The sequence below is a fragment of the Aptenodytes patagonicus genome, chromosome 3, assembly GCF_965638725.1.
Source record: "Aptenodytes patagonicus chromosome 3, bAptPat1.pri.cur, whole genome shotgun sequence".
NCBI classification, from domain to species: domain Eukaryota; kingdom Metazoa; phylum Chordata; class Aves; order Sphenisciformes; family Spheniscidae; genus Aptenodytes; species Aptenodytes patagonicus.
The window spans coordinates 108,412,331-108,427,386 of record NC_134951.1 but is presented as its reverse complement, the minus strand read 5'-3'; the positions used below and the strand labels follow the sequence as shown (position 1 = coordinate 108,427,386).

General features: G+C 43.5%; 2 protein-coding genes across 2 annotated transcripts in view; one reads left to right on the top strand and one right to left on the bottom strand.

Moving 5' to 3' along the window:
* Positions 1 to 7,271, bottom strand: part of SPATA17 (spermatogenesis associated 17) — a 94,543-nt gene extending 87,272 nt beyond the window's left edge. Inside the window, exons 1-2 of the mRNA XM_076335567.1 lie at positions 7,198 to 7,271; positions 394 to 483 (exon numbers count right to left, since the gene is read on the bottom strand). Coding sequence (XP_076191682.1) covers positions 394 to 483; positions 7,198 to 7,265 — 158 coding nt within the window. The 5' untranslated portion in view covers positions 7,266 to 7,271. The remainder of the gene's footprint in view (positions 1 to 393; positions 484 to 7,197) is intronic.
* A 311-nt stretch (positions 7,272 to 7,582) lies between these two features.
* The window catches only part of GPATCH2 (G-patch domain containing 2), a 136,256-nt gene continuing 128,782 nt past the window's right edge, over positions 7,583 to 15,056 (top strand). Inside the window, exon 1 of the mRNA XM_076334588.1 lies at positions 7,583 to 7,778. Coding sequence (XP_076190703.1) covers positions 7,723 to 7,778 — 56 coding nt within the window. The 5' untranslated portion in view covers positions 7,583 to 7,722. The remainder of the gene's footprint in view (positions 7,779 to 15,056) is intronic.

Here is a 15,056-nt window from a genome sequence, read left to right as displayed (position 1 = left end):
GAGTCCAGTTACCATACACTCACTAGGCAATTTTTCTGTAACATCCACAATAACAGGGATAAGTAAAGTCTCTGCAAACAGCATATCTGAGGGACATGGGGGTTTTTTCCAGTCACGCGAATATTTCTTAAACAATACTGTGTAACTATTCTGAAGATGGATTATTTCCATGCTACTTACTAGCATCATGCCATTTTAATTTTCTGCAGTTCTGAAAATCAAAAAATATTATTTCTTACAGTGGCACAGCATATATTTAATTCTATTTAAAAGCAGAATAACTTTTTTTTTCTCCCCAAATGCTCCCATTTTATTAAAATGAAGTAATTCCATGAGAAATTTTGGGAAAAAACCAAGATTGAAATACAGATTAAAATAGGCTTAATATACTACCTCAGATAGGCTCGGACTCTGCATCCTCGAAACCAGCTCTGGATTTTGACAGCAGCTTTGTACTCTATTTTTCTGTCTTCATCTACAGATCTGAAAATATAAAAAGTAGTAATACTTGTCAGCATGGTAATTTAATACCAAAGCAGAAAAATTCTTCTAAATATGCCTTACTATTGTAGTTTGTGATCTTTTTCACCAGGTTTTTCGTTTTTCAATTCTACATAGTTCAATAATAGTGCAGAACAATATAATCTACATTAGTTGCATATTATGAAAATAACAAAGATAAAGAGTATCGCAACTTGATGGTGATGCAAGGTTTGGAAGAGGGTACTTCTTATTCCCATACAATACTGAATATCCATGTCAGCATGTCATGGACTTCTTCCATTGTAGGTGAAATAGATGAATAATGCTTTAATGATAATTAGGCCTGAATTATAACAAAAATCCTGTAGCTACATATAAAATTGTATATCTGCATGAATATTAAATAAATTAACTGTGGTCAATATTATCATGATAAATACCAATTGAATTAATAAGCAGCATATATTAAGGGTGACATCTAGTTCAAATACATTGTTTTATGACCAATACAAAATATTTTATTTGTTTATTATCTGAACAGTGATAACACCAATAATGGTGACAGATACACTCCTTGTCTGTAGATTTTTTCAATGAATACGAGCTAATCTTACAGGGTGAAAGTAGAGGATTTAGACCTTTTAGCTAGTTTCTTAGGAAGGAATTTAAAGAGGAGAAATATGAAAAAGAAGAAGAGGTAACTGAAGGAAAGTGAGATACAAATGAAGTTAAAACTATTGTAAGTTAGAACAATGAAAGCATAGGAAAGAAACTGGACGTGGAAATTTCCAAACTTTAGAAGGCCTGGAATGTCAGGATATGAAATCTTAGTGTGGCTTAAAAGGAAGTTGCGAATTGGAAACAAATGTTGTTAGTAATTTGGATAGATTCCAAAGGGATGACCATGAGAATCTTTTACATGGAATTATAGTAGTCAATGCAACAACTTATTGAGTCTTGATAGGACTTTGCACAATGGGAATTCAAAGACACGAATTTTGGAGATAATGTAGAAATGAAACTGGCAGCATATTGGCATGTGCTGCAGACAGGCAAGGAGGGAACAAAAGGAAACAAAAGAATTAGAAAATATGCTAGGGTTGCAGCATTGATTAATATCAGTGAATTAGGAACTAATGAAAAAGGGAGTATACAGAGGAAGATGAAGACTTTGTTTTTAAGTTACATGAGAAGAAAGGTTATCTAGAAAGAGATACTGGTGAGGCAGCTGAAGATGCAAGATAGATGTAGGTGGAGAATTGATGGAGATTTTCATCAAAATCAAGGACACTTTCAAGAACTACTAGCTGTCAAAGCTTTGTGTCAAATGACATAGTACAAGGGAAAAGCATGTGCATAAAGGCATGTGCACAAGTGGGAAAGAAGCACAAGTAAAAGGACCTCATCGGAAAGCCAGAAAATAATTCCAAGAGATAGTCCTTGCTTGCCTTCTTTCTGTGACTCTGTCTATTAGGACAATAGTGTTTGTAACAAAGCTAAAAGTCATGTAAGGAAAACCATGAATCTAAAAGAGATTAAAGAAATGTATGAATCTGGAAGAGACTTTTCAGAGAGTTCAGGAAGAAATCACTATTATGATGAGTTTCAATGGTGAGGGATAGAACCCAGCTATGAGATCACCTCTAGCTTTTATTTACTTTTTTGTTTGCTTGTTTCAAAATGTCGATAACTGTCAAGACTTCAAACTTAAAATTATATTTTAATTTTCATGGATTTTTTGCTATCCCATTCTTATTAGGAACGTATTTGCCAAATAGTTTAATTTGTTACACCTGCCACAAAAGAACCATCAGGTTACTATTAGTTAGTTTTCTTAACTAACTAACTTAACTACTTGAAGTTAGTTAGCTCTCCTAACAAAGTGTTGTGTCAACATTAATTGCCTTGGTAAACACCAACAAAATTAATTTTTATCTGATAAATTAGGATTATCCTCATTATATTTCTTGAAAATGAAACACAGATTTACTACCAGAGATCAAGAAGCATTAGCCCGATGCATTTTATATCATCTGGTGCAGCATGTGCCCTCAAATCACATTAAAAGGACACAAATTTTCATCGTCACCTGATGTGCATCAGACCCGTCCAGTACCTCTAAACTGTGGAAAAGAGACTTTTTTTACCTAAGACCACAAAATAAGTCAATATCAAAGCTGGCATTTATGCTAGAGAGCTTCCTTGTTTCCTTTCTTGTGCAGCTTCCTAGACTTCATAGGAAGGAGACACCTCCAGAATACTTTTACCTAGAGGTAAATTATTTTGATTAAAAGGGTATGAGCGACTTGGCCCTGGACAGGCAGCCACCATTACAGCCTGGAAATTAAGGGGATGTGGGACTGGCCATGTCAGAGGCGACAGCTCCAAAACCATTCCTACCCACTTGGCAATGGCAACAGTCTGCTTTTGGAAGAGCACAAGCCGCCTCCTCTATTACTCCTTGTTAGGTTTTTTAGTTGGCATTCTGTCTTGCCTGGCTGAGTCAGTTTAGAAGTCTTTGTAAAGTTTATTGAAGCAGACCAAAAACAGACTTGTTTTTATTACAGTATAGTTCCACAAACACTTTCAACTGGCCTTGCCAGCAGAAGAAGTGGTTTGGGGTATAAGTTGCTCAAGCTGGCGTCTGCCTTTCTGATCAGGTTGCATAGTTGTCATATTGTTTGAATTAAGCTTTGAGAGTCACAGATACTTCTCAAAGACTTTTCTGAATGTTAAAAAGGCATACTCAAGGTCAGCATCTGACATATAGATGTAACAGTAAATAGAATTAGGTTCTGGAATGAGTAAGTGATAAAATTGTTTAACACTGAAAATAAGAGAATGCACTAGCAGATCCTGTATATGCTAATGCTTATCCTGACAGGGTATTTCTCAAGATGCAGGCTTATGGCATTTTTGCATTGTGCCATCATTGCGCAAGTCCTTCACTAGAAAGGTGCTTTCCCTAAAAAGACACGGTTAGTTTAGGAGACCTCATACCTCTGACATAAACGGAGTTCTGCATAAAGCATGACAGGAATGTTATTAAGATCAGGAAAACGTTACTAAGATCAGGTAAACCTGTCTAACCACAACCAACAGGCAAGGTACTACAGTCATCAACCTGCACTAATTTTTAATGGAACAGGTGTAGAGTCCTAAAATAGCAAATGCATTTTGAAAGATAAAGAAAGTTTTCTAATTTGGGGATTTACTTTAAGGCACTTCAACTACTATGTTCCTCCTGCAGCAGTAATTGCTAGCAAGAGTACTGTATTGGGTTTGCGTGGCAATGTTGGGGGAGGGGGGGGACTACAGGGGTGAGAAGCTGCTAGAAGCTTCCCCCATGTCTGATAGAGCCCATGCCAGCCGGCTCCAAGATGGACCCGCTGCTGGCCAAGGCGAGCCAATCAGTGACAGAGGTGGCATCTCTGTGATAAAGTATTTAAGAAGGAGGAAAAGTTGCTGTGCAACAGCAACTGCAGCCAGAGAGCAGAGTGAGAATATGTGAAAGAAACAACTCTGCAGACACCAAGGTCAGGGAAGAAGGAGGGGGAGGAGGTGCTCCAGGTGCCAGAGCAGACATTCCCCTGCAGCCTGTGGTGAAGACCATGGTGAGGCAGGCTGTCTCCCTGCTGCCCATGGAGGTCCACAGTAGAGCAGATATCTACCTGCAGCCCATGGAGGACCCCACGCCAGAGCAGGTGGATGCCCGAAGGAGGCTGTGACCCCGTGGGAAGCCTGTGCTGGAGCAGGCTCCTGGCAGGACCTGTGGACCCATGGAGAGAGAAGCCCATGCTGGAGCAGGTTTGCTGGCAGGACTCGTGACCCCGTGGGGGACTCACGCTGGAGCAGTCTGTTCCTGAAGGACTGCACCCCATGGAAGGGACCCACGCTGGAGCAGTTCATGGAGAACCGCAGCCCATGGGAGGGACTCACATTGGAGAAGTTCGTAGAGAACTGTCTCCCGTGGGAGGGACCCCACGCTGGAGCAGGGGAAGAGTGTGAGGAGTCCTCCCCCTGAGGAGGAAGGAGCGGCAGAGATAATGTGTGATGAACTGACCGCAACCCCCATTTTCCATCCCCCTGTGCTGCTGCGGGGGGAGGAGGTAGAGAATTCGGGAGTAAAGTTGAGCCCGGGAAGAAGGGAGGGGTGGGGGGAAGGTGTTTTAAGATTTAGTTTTTATTTCTCATTATCCTGCTGATTTGATTCGCAATAAATTAAACTAATTTTCCCCAAGTCGAGTCTGTTTTGCCCATGACGGTAATTGGTGAGTGATCTCTCCCTGTCCTTATCTCGACCCACGAGCCTTTCGTTACATTTTCTCTCCCCTCTCCAGCTGAGGGGAGCGACAGAGCAGCTTTGGTGGGCACCTGGCGTCCAGCCAGGCTCAACCCACCACAGGTACTTAGTTTTCACCAGGGTTGCTTTAAGTCAAGCTGCTCTGGAGGGTCTGTGTGTTCTAGATGTTCTACAGAATTCTGCTTTTAGGTCTTGACAGATAGGTGAAGAAACAAACATTTTTCTTTTGTCTTAAAATGTGTTTGACAGACATGGAACTAAATCCTTCAGGCCTTACCCTTGGAAGTATTTGCAAACAGGGCAACTCATACAAAAAAAGGTAAATACTTGGTAATCTATATTCTTCTGCACCTTCTGATGCTTCAGATCAACTCAGATCTTTTGGGGAATCTGGTATTTCAATACAGAATACTGACTTTATAGAGTAAGTAACCGCTTTTTTTACACTATCATGTATTTTTATCTGAATGTCCTCAAATTGTTTGTGGATGATGAGTGACTGCACAGATTACACTGACTCATGTGCTCACAGCATCCCAGATTTGGCAAATTTAATGGATCTATTACATTATGTAGATAAAGTATAGTTCTGAAAGGGAAATTATAGCTGTTGTCTGACTTCAAAATACAAATGCTTCAAAAATACTTCAGAGACAACTGCAAATTTGACACACTTTAATGCCCAAAACTTATTTGTTAAGTTTAAAATTTAAATAAAGATCTACCAAAACCTCTAAACAAGATATTCTGATTTGTTTCAGGATTTTAGTGACAGCTGTGTTGAAGTAGTCCAAGATTTTCACCCTAAAGAACAAAGATCAGATTACTGATCAGCCCTTCAGTTGCTGAGCTGGACTGTTTGAAGCCTCTCATTTAAATTCTCAGCTGAAAATCTGAATTTCAAGAAGCTGATGGATTATAGCCTATTCTTAAAAGGGAAACAATTCATTTTTGGAAAGCTCTGCCAAAAAACAAATCCCCAAACATCAAGCATGCTGCCCTCCAATGGATTTCCACGTCTGACTCAGCCTACTCTTTCTAACCTGAAATATGTGAAAGACAAGCATAGTCTTCTGTAACTGATGCTCGTTTAGTGAACTGCTGTGTGCGCAGCCACAAGAGTACAAGCTAAAGGTCAGGGAAAGAACAGGAAAACACAACACTTTATATGCAGGCAGGACTTGAACTCGGTGTAACTTTTAGCGATGTTCGGGAGCTTTGTTATTCATGCTAATGATGTTGTAATTGGATTCTAAAACAAATGATTCATTAATTAGTAAAGAAAAAAACCCCTACAACTATGCTAAATATGCTTTTTTTTCTGTTTGAGTATTAGCATTACACGTACAGCAGCAGCAACAATACAGTTGAATAAAAGGGTTTACAGGACAAATCTATGCAATACCAAAATATGCCTTAAAACATTTTATTACCCAAAATCTGATCTGGTAAAAGCTGGCCACCACCATCTTAGCAGTCAGAAAACTCAGCAGCACAAACTGTCCCGCTCGGTGAAGAGAAGGGTAACAGGTGATCTGATCGGGCAGCCTGCCCTTCTCTACGTGGGACATTTGGATCTTTAGTAGAATAAACATCTCCTTAACTTAGTAGAAAAAGACAAAACGTCCCAGGTACTAGAAACGCAAGCCGCATAATCTAATTTAGAAACGAAGTTCAATTTTAAACTGCGTGGATAATAAACATCAACTCGCTCAGAAGCTGGGGGGTTCTCTGTCAATTAACTAAAAAAAAAACCCCACAACCAAACAAAAGTGATGCCTTTCAACAGGATAAACTAAACGTCCAGTAAAAGTTACAGATTTGAGCCACGGCAGCAGGCGCTCACGGCTTGCCTGCCCCTCCGTGGAGCTCGGCACGAGTAAAACTCTGGGAAGAGCTGCGCCGCCGGAGCGCGGGCGGAAAGGGGGAGGCCGGCTCCTGGGGCGGGAGGGGGGAGGCCGGCTCCTGGGGCGGGAGAGGGGAGGCTCCTGGGGCGGAGAGGGGAGCCTCCTGGGGCGGGAGGGGGGAGGCCGGCTCCTGGGGCGGACAGGGGAGCCTCCTGGAGCGGGAGGGGGGCCGAGCTCGCGAGGCTCAACGCCTCTCGGGAGTGTCCAGAGGCTCCTTTTCCCTCAAAATTAGCAGGGGGCGGGGGAAGAGCGGGACACCGGCTATTTTCAGTGCGCAAACGGACCCCTTAAAGAAACTGCGCTGCTGCCATCAGGTCTCTTCAGATCACTCTGGCAATATTTGGGGGGAAAGGGGGTGGTCTCGGAGGGGTCTTAAAGCTAGACCGTTTTCAGCGGGAGTGCCGCCATCTCGTTGCCGGGGGAGACCGGGGGCTGCCCGCCCCGCCAGCCCCAGCCCAGCATGAGGAGGTGCGTCCCGCCATACCACCGGCACGACCCGGTTACCTGTTCCTACGGAAATACTCCTCCCGCAGCCCCGATAGCCTCGCCTGAAGCCGGGCCAGGGCGGCCATGCTCCCTCCCTCCTTCCCGCCCTCCCGACGCCGTCACCGTGGCAACGGGGCCGTACCACTCTGCGCGGGTGCGGGGATGGCACTCCCCACTGCACCCATGCCGGCAGAGAACGGCGGGGCACCGGCGGCAGCGGAAGCTCCACAGAGCGCGACCGGGGCAGAAGCAGGGCCAAGGCGGGGGGTGCAGAAGGGGACGCGGCGCCCCTGGGCAGCGGTCCGAAGAGGGAGGGGAAGAGGCGAGATGGTCGCGCCCGGCTTCCTCACGGTGCTGCAGCTGCTTCCGGTCTCTCATCATGGGGGACTGAGGAGCAGCGCTGGCGGCCCACGTCCTCCCCTCCCGGCCCTCGCCCGCCAGCTCCCGGCGCTGCCGCCGGCCCCCGCCCCACCTCCCCTCGGCCCAGTCTCTCAGAAGTGGCGCCAGCCTCCCCGGGGAGCGGCCGGGGGAGGCGCCGGGTTCATGTTCCGGGTCGCTGAGCCTACCCCGACGCGAGCTCAGGCGGCGAGAAAGAGCTGGTAAGCCCAGGCCCGGGGGGCGCGGGGGGGGGGGGGGACCGGGGGGTGCCGAGGCCGCTCGGCTGGCCGCCCGCGGGCCCGGAGGGGACGTGTCCACCGCCCCCTGTCCCCTCGCGGGGCAGCGGGGGCGGTGCCGGTATTTGGGGGAGGGGATCGGAAACACCTTCGCGCCGTGTGTGGGGCTTGGAAACGTGGGGGCAAGTGCTGCTCCCGCTCCGGCCGGCCCTCCTTGGTGCCCGGCAGGCTGCCCGGCCTTTCCCGGCCTGCGCCCCTCCGCTGCTGCTGGTTACGTGGGGGGAGAGAGAGCGGTGCTTTCCTCTCCGCCCAGGGCCTTCGGGGGAAGAGGGATTGGAGGCCTGGCAGGTGCCACTGGCACGTCTCAGTGGCTCGCCGCGTTTATAAGCGAGCGGTGGGCTGGAGGAAGAAACTTCCCCTCGTTGCTAAAAAAGGACAGCAGGCAAACGATAAATCAAAACTTTTGTTACAAGCTTATTCAGTTTTGTGTGTGTGTGTGTTTGGGTTCTTCTAATTGTGGTAGAGCCTCTAAGGCCTAAACCCTTTGCAGTGTGTGCTGCAGAAACAACCAGTTGGTGTGGTTGCTGCTCTGAAGCTTTTTTGTTGCAAACCAAGAATCAACAAGTGAAGCTGTAGCCAATGAGCAAGGAAAGTATGGGTAGTTCTACTGCAATATAGTTCACAGATTTACTGTTTTATGTAATTCTATATACTAGTATAGCGATCTCAAAGGTCATATTGTTTTTATTGTAGAACTGTGAAGAGGGGAAACTGAGTAACAGAATAGAAAAAGGGAAAAGTGAGTTTTTTTAATAGGCCATGGAGCTATAAAGACTGGTAGTGGAGAGACTTGATGGAAGCGAGACATCCCAAACAACCAGCTGGGAAGCCTTTCATTTCCTTCATGAAATGTTAGGTATCTTGTGATATGTTAGGTGTCAACTGATGCGTATAACTTATAGTTCATTTCACTTTTATTAACGGAAGTGGAGAGGAGCGTGGTGGGGTTTTGTTTGTGGTTTTTTTTCTTGAATGTTAATAATTTGAGGCCTTGAGGCTATGTTATGTATACAGACACCTGCCCATGGAGTTCCCAGATCTGAAATAGATTTTCTTTTATGTTTTTCTTTGTTTCTTTTCTGAGGATGGGGAAGAAGAGGAAGAGAAAGGCTTAGCACTTAGTTTTCTTCCTCTACTTTTGCTGATATCACCTCGTTTTTCCTGTGGGTATTTTCATGGCTTCTTTACATTTTTCTAAATGAGAAAGCTTTCAAAGAGGGATTTTATTTGCCCAGATGATATATATTTGCTAGAATAAGTTTGCTGATACTGCTAGGCATGTGAGTTTGCCTGGTGTAAATGTAACTTTACTTCTGTTGGTATAATTCAGAACACTTCAGAGAATGAGGTATGCTCTAGTGGCAGAAGTATTTTTATTTCAGTACTAATGCTGCATACAGTAGAAACATTGCCCAAGACATTCCAAACTTGCTTCTGTACTCTGAGAAAGTTTTCATTATATACTTAACCTGTCATTTGTCTTTAAATTTTACTATTTTGTGTCCACATAAAGTAATTTAGTTCCAGAGGCTTTAAAAATAGTGTTCAGCAACACAAGGTGTGGGAATTTGGCATATTATTCTGTAATTGTCATCAGACAGTCATGATTTTGCTTGTGCAAATACACTACCCAGAGGAATTAAGTACAGAGAGAATTATTGAAATCTTATCTATAGGACTGTTAGTTTAGCAGTTCTGAAGGAAGTTCTGTTGAAAATCTGACTACTCCTCAGAGTCACTCTCTTTTCTTATCCTTATACATAAGTTATTTCAGCTGTCTGTTAAAGGAAACCCATTTGAGTGAAATACAGGAAAATATTTTTTTCGATGTCTAATACTTGATGTAGAAAATCAAGAACTTGTGCTTTCTAAAAACATTAAGACCCTAAAGAAGTGAGTAGGTTCTGAACAGCCACAGAGTAAGAGTGTTCACTTTAGGTGGTAAAGCTCCTCTGAAGCTGAATGTTTTTCACTTATATTGTGAATACATGTGACAATTTAGGAATAGTTTGCATTTTGGGTACTTAGCACCTGACTCTTTCAATAATGACTTTGGTGCTATAGCGTATTACCATCGTATGACAGTTCATGTGATTCTCCACCTTGACAATTAATTAGTGAAGTCATATTTCTGAAAAAGGCAAGCATATCAGAAAATGGCAGCAATGGGATTGCAAGAATTGCTACCTCTCATGATAAATTGCTCCAAATCTCATTCCTGGCTGACCAATTAATTTGTGTTAGAGCCTTATTAAATGCAGTTCATGTCAGCATCTTTCTGACTGTATACCGTTGCTTTATACTGAACATTTTCTCACTGTTAAACATGAGTAGAGTTGATAGTATTTGTTGTTGTGCCTGCTTAGATAAGCAGCAGTTGTAGAAAAGTCAGATGTACTTATTGCAAGTTTGTCTGGCCCTAATTTTTAGGGGGATCAGCGACATAATCGGTTAAAATTCCATCATTCCTTAAATGCTAATAACTTCTTATTTTATAGGACAAGTGTAAGGAAATTCCAAAACTTGTCTAAAGAAGTTTCTCAAATACAGAGTTGGTACCAAGAATTGATGTGTAGTATGTGATTGGAGAAATAAAATGTTGCTAGCAATTGTATACAATTAAATGTATGGGAGCTGTATATTTGATATTAAAAATAATTCATATAAAGTTCCAGCAAGTGCAGTTATTAGTCTTTAATTGTAGAACAATTACTTTCATAAATTTCCATTTTTTTAAAAAATCCTCCTGTACTTTTATTGTTTTGTGAAACTGATTTACATACACACATAACTGACTGCAAAAAAAGGAGAGTTGGCATGCCTTGAAGATGAGAAGTAGCCTGGGATTTTGGGTTTGTTTTTCGCTTTTCAGATATAGATGTACTCCAACATAGTGTCCTGACTTGTCTCAAGAGTCCTCAATTCTTGTAACTGTTCATGCTATCTTACATTGAAACTCAAAATAATTATTTTTTCTGACACTTAATTTCTGTAAGTTTCTGTTCTGACACTGTCACATTTTTAAATTTTCTAATGTGAAAATTACATTTGTGTTAAGTTTCTTTGGTCTGCAGGTCAGATTTACTGTGAATGTGTTGCCAGTGTGTTGGCTCTTAGTCTTTACAGGAAGCACTGGGCAGGATCCTCAGAAATGGAAGAGTACGGGGATTTTCTGTAGCTCGATAGCTAGCTGTTGTACCCTCCAGCGATGGTTGGTATGGGGTAGAATGCATTTTGGTTGTTGTGTAGCTTTGTGTACCTGGTTGCCCAGTGGACAATGCCTAAGGACATAAATAGGTGCGGACATGGAACTGGATGCTTTGTGTCCTCCTCTTGGTGATGGCCATTTGATGACAGCTGAGTTTAAATGATCTAGGCACAACTTCTGTTTCTGATGTATACCATAAGCTTCTACATAACACAGGTTTATCAGTTATTTCCTCATCTACCGTAGGCTCTTGCTAGCTATTTAGTACTTTTAACTAAGTTGTGTTGCTCCGTTTTGCTTTCCCCTTTGTGTATCCCACAAACCATGTTAGTTCTGGTTTTTTTGAATCCATAAATTCTTCAGGCAAGGTGGTGAGGTTTATCATCTGCTGCTCCCTCCCAAATACTTGCACCCGTTCAATCCAAATTTCAGTCACATTCATAAATAAAGCAGAGGTCTCAAAATTAATGTTTCTAAGTCTTTATGAAAATTACTTCTGAGGTGGAGAAATGGGTTTCAGATTAGCACCTGTCTGAGGCTAAAGGTACACTGTGAGTACCGCTGTGTTACGAGACATCAGAGAATCCGTAATGGGGAAAGATTGTAGAAAGTCAGGTTTTATGATCCCGGTGTTCAAGGAACTACTTGACTTTTTTGCTCTTAGCATGTGATCAAGGTGGGTCGTGAAGGTGGCAAAAATCTTGGATCTTTTCAGAATTGATGAGACACAGACGCAGCATAACTTTAGCTGCAAGAAACTGTGTATCTATTTAACAGGAAAAGGTATAGAACTAGAAAGTAAATGTAAAAGCAGCTGCTGTTTTAGTAAAAGATACTGCTTTTACTTATGAGTTGTGCAACTAAGTTAGCTTTCCCATCAGTGTGTAAGTGTTAAATATTTTGTGAGCAGTCAGAGCTTTACATTTTTATATGCTTTAGGTGGGGAGTGAACAAAAATGATACTTGATTTTCACTGAAAAAGCAAGTGCCTATTATTTCCATCAGGAGTTTCAATATGAATATTAATGCTGAACACAAGCTGCGTGAACTGTTTTGGAGTAGGTGAAAGCAGTTACATTGTTTCCTGCAACAGTACTTTTTATGGTCTGTTCTGGTAAGGGTTAGAGAGGAAATGGGTCAGCCTTTGGTGAACTACACTAAAATTGCTTCAGATAAATGTAAAGGTCAGTGTGGGCAAACTAGATTTTCTCATAGTAAAGTAGAATCTTCTCCTAGTGAAGACGTTACAGTTTATTGCTAACTGTGGGCTGTTGCTGTAACAGCATTTTTATAGCCTTATGTGAGTCATGCTAAACTATGGCTCAACTTAATATTTTATGTACCTCAATATGTTGTTCTACATTCCTTATTACAACCTTTGAAATTTCTCATCTTACTGAATGCAATTGATACTCACTGCTGATGTCTTTAATACTTCTTGTAGTTATTTTTCAACCTGCGAATATTTTTTACAGTAACATCTGTAGTGATGATTAAAATTACTTCATAGGTTTGGAATACAAGCTTGACAGCTGGTTGTGAACAATGGAGAAAGTTGCAAAACTGAGTTTGTCTGATTAATAATGCTGTAATAGAAATACGCTCTTGAATTTTGGAGGTAGATTTCAGATTAACTGTTCTATCTAGTTGCTGTTGCCTTTTTTTTTCCTTCAATTATAGCAAGAGAAATGAGAACCCCAATAAAATTAATCAAAAGAGATTTCTTGGGTTTTCAGGAGAAGGAGTTTTAATGTGGACCACTGGCATGTTGAAAGTGCAATGTGAATAAAAAGCTGAAGTAATATGTGTATCGTATTCTCAATCTATTACAAAGGAGCTTCCAGTGTCCCAAATAGATCAATAATCATCCTATGGAAACACGTTGAAGTAATTATAATATTAATTTGTCTGATCTGTCCAAGAGGTAATGCAGTTAGGATACACTTATATTATACATGAGACCATGGCTGTAATTTTTAGGGTAAACAAGGTCACTGCCCTGTACAGATCTTAGTTCAGGAATTGCAATGGAGAGACCTGATATTCAACAGAAAAGATTAATTGCAGGAGTGCCTAAGAGTCAAAGTTGTAGTCTGATGGAAAGTAAGTACCTTACTGCTCAGGGTCTCTTAAGAATCATATTATCCCTTTACTTCAAAAATACTTAAGGGTGTTCACTCTTGAGTTTCATCTTTTGATCTAGCGCCATCTGTACTGACAGTATTTTGGGGGGAATACAAGGCAAGTTTAGGTCAGATACATAAATCCAAGCTGGATGTGTTGTGTTTGATCCTGAAGTATTTCATAGAACTAAGGCAACTTTACCACCATACTTATGCCATTATTTGGAGTAAGTGGAAAGGAATTTGATTTGGAAAGTATTTGGAAGTAGAAAGGTTGAGGAGTATCCAGGAGTGTGAGAGGGAGATAGATTGGTGGAGCCGTACCCTACCGTCCCTGAGGCAAAGGCAGCAGATGGAGGCTCCGCAAGAAGCAGAGGATCCCCTGCCTTCTTGCCACCAGGTAGAAAGAGGGGACCTAAGCGACGGGAGGGAATGGAAATGGGTCCCTGCTCGGGGTACCAGGCGAACCCCCGCCCGGCCTCCCTCACCTTCCCGGTTGCCTTTACACAACAGATATGGGGCCCTGGAACTTGAGGGCCAGGCAAACGAGGATGTAGACGAAGGTCCATCCAGGGGGTCGCCTAGGGTGAGGCGGTCAGCCCCACGCATTATGACTGCCGCTGCTAAGAAAAAAAGGAGGGTAATTGTCGTAGGCGATTCCCTTCTGAGGGGAACAGAGGGCCCTATATGCCGACCGGACCCGTCCCACAGGGAAGTCTGCTGCCTCCCTGGGGCCCGGGTCAGAGACATCACTAGGAATCTCCCTGGTCTGGTACGGCCTTCCGATTACTACCCGCTGCTGGTTATACAGGCTGGCAGTGATGAGGTTGCAGAGAGAAGTCCTACAGTGATCAAAAGGGACTTCAGGGCACTGGGGCGACTGGTTGAAGGATCGGGAGCACAGGTAGTGTTTTCCTCTATCCCTACAGTGGCAGGGAAGGATACTGAAAGGAGCAGGAAAACACACCTGATCAACGCGTGGCTCAGGGGCTGGTGCCATCGCAGGAATTTTGGCTTTTTTGATCATGGGGAGGTTTACATGGCACCGGGCCTGCTGACGGCAGATGGAGTTCAGCTGTCTCACAGGGGGAAAAGGATCATGGCTCATGAACTGGCAGGGCTCATTGAGAGGGCTTTAAACTAGGTTCGAAGGGGGAAGGGGATAAAACCAGGCTCACTAGAGATGAGCCTAGGGGTGGCGTGCCGATGCCGGGGGTGAAATCGATAGCCCAATTGAAGTGCATCTATACCAATGCACGCAGCATGGGCGGCAAACAGGAGGAGCTGGAAGCCATTATGCAGCGGTAGAGATATGACTTAGTCGCCATCACAGAAACATGGTGGGGTGACTCTCATGATTGGAGCGCTGCAATGGATGGCTATAGACTCTTCAGAAGGGACAGGCGAGGAAGGAGAGGCGGTGGGGTGGCCCTGTATGTTAGGGAGTGTTTCGATTGTATGGAGCTCAACGATTGTGATGATGATACGGTTGAGTGTTTATGGGTAAGGATGAGGGGGAAGGCCAACGAGGCAGATATCCTGCTGGGAGTCTGTTATAGACCACCCAACCAGGATGAAGGGGCGGATGAAGCATTCTACAAGCGGCTGGCAGAAGTCTCACAATTGCTGGCCCTTGTTCTCGTGGGGGACTTCAACTTCCCGGACATCTGCTGGAAATACAACACGGCAGAGAGGAAGCAGTCTAGGAGGTTCCTGGAGTGTATGGAAGACAACTTCCTGACACAGCTGGTAAGTGAGCCTACCAGGGGAGGTGCCTCGCTCGACCTGCTGTTTACAAACAGAGAAGGACTGGTGGGAGATGTGGTGGTCGGAGGCCGTCTTGGGCTTAGCGACCATGAAATGATAGAATTC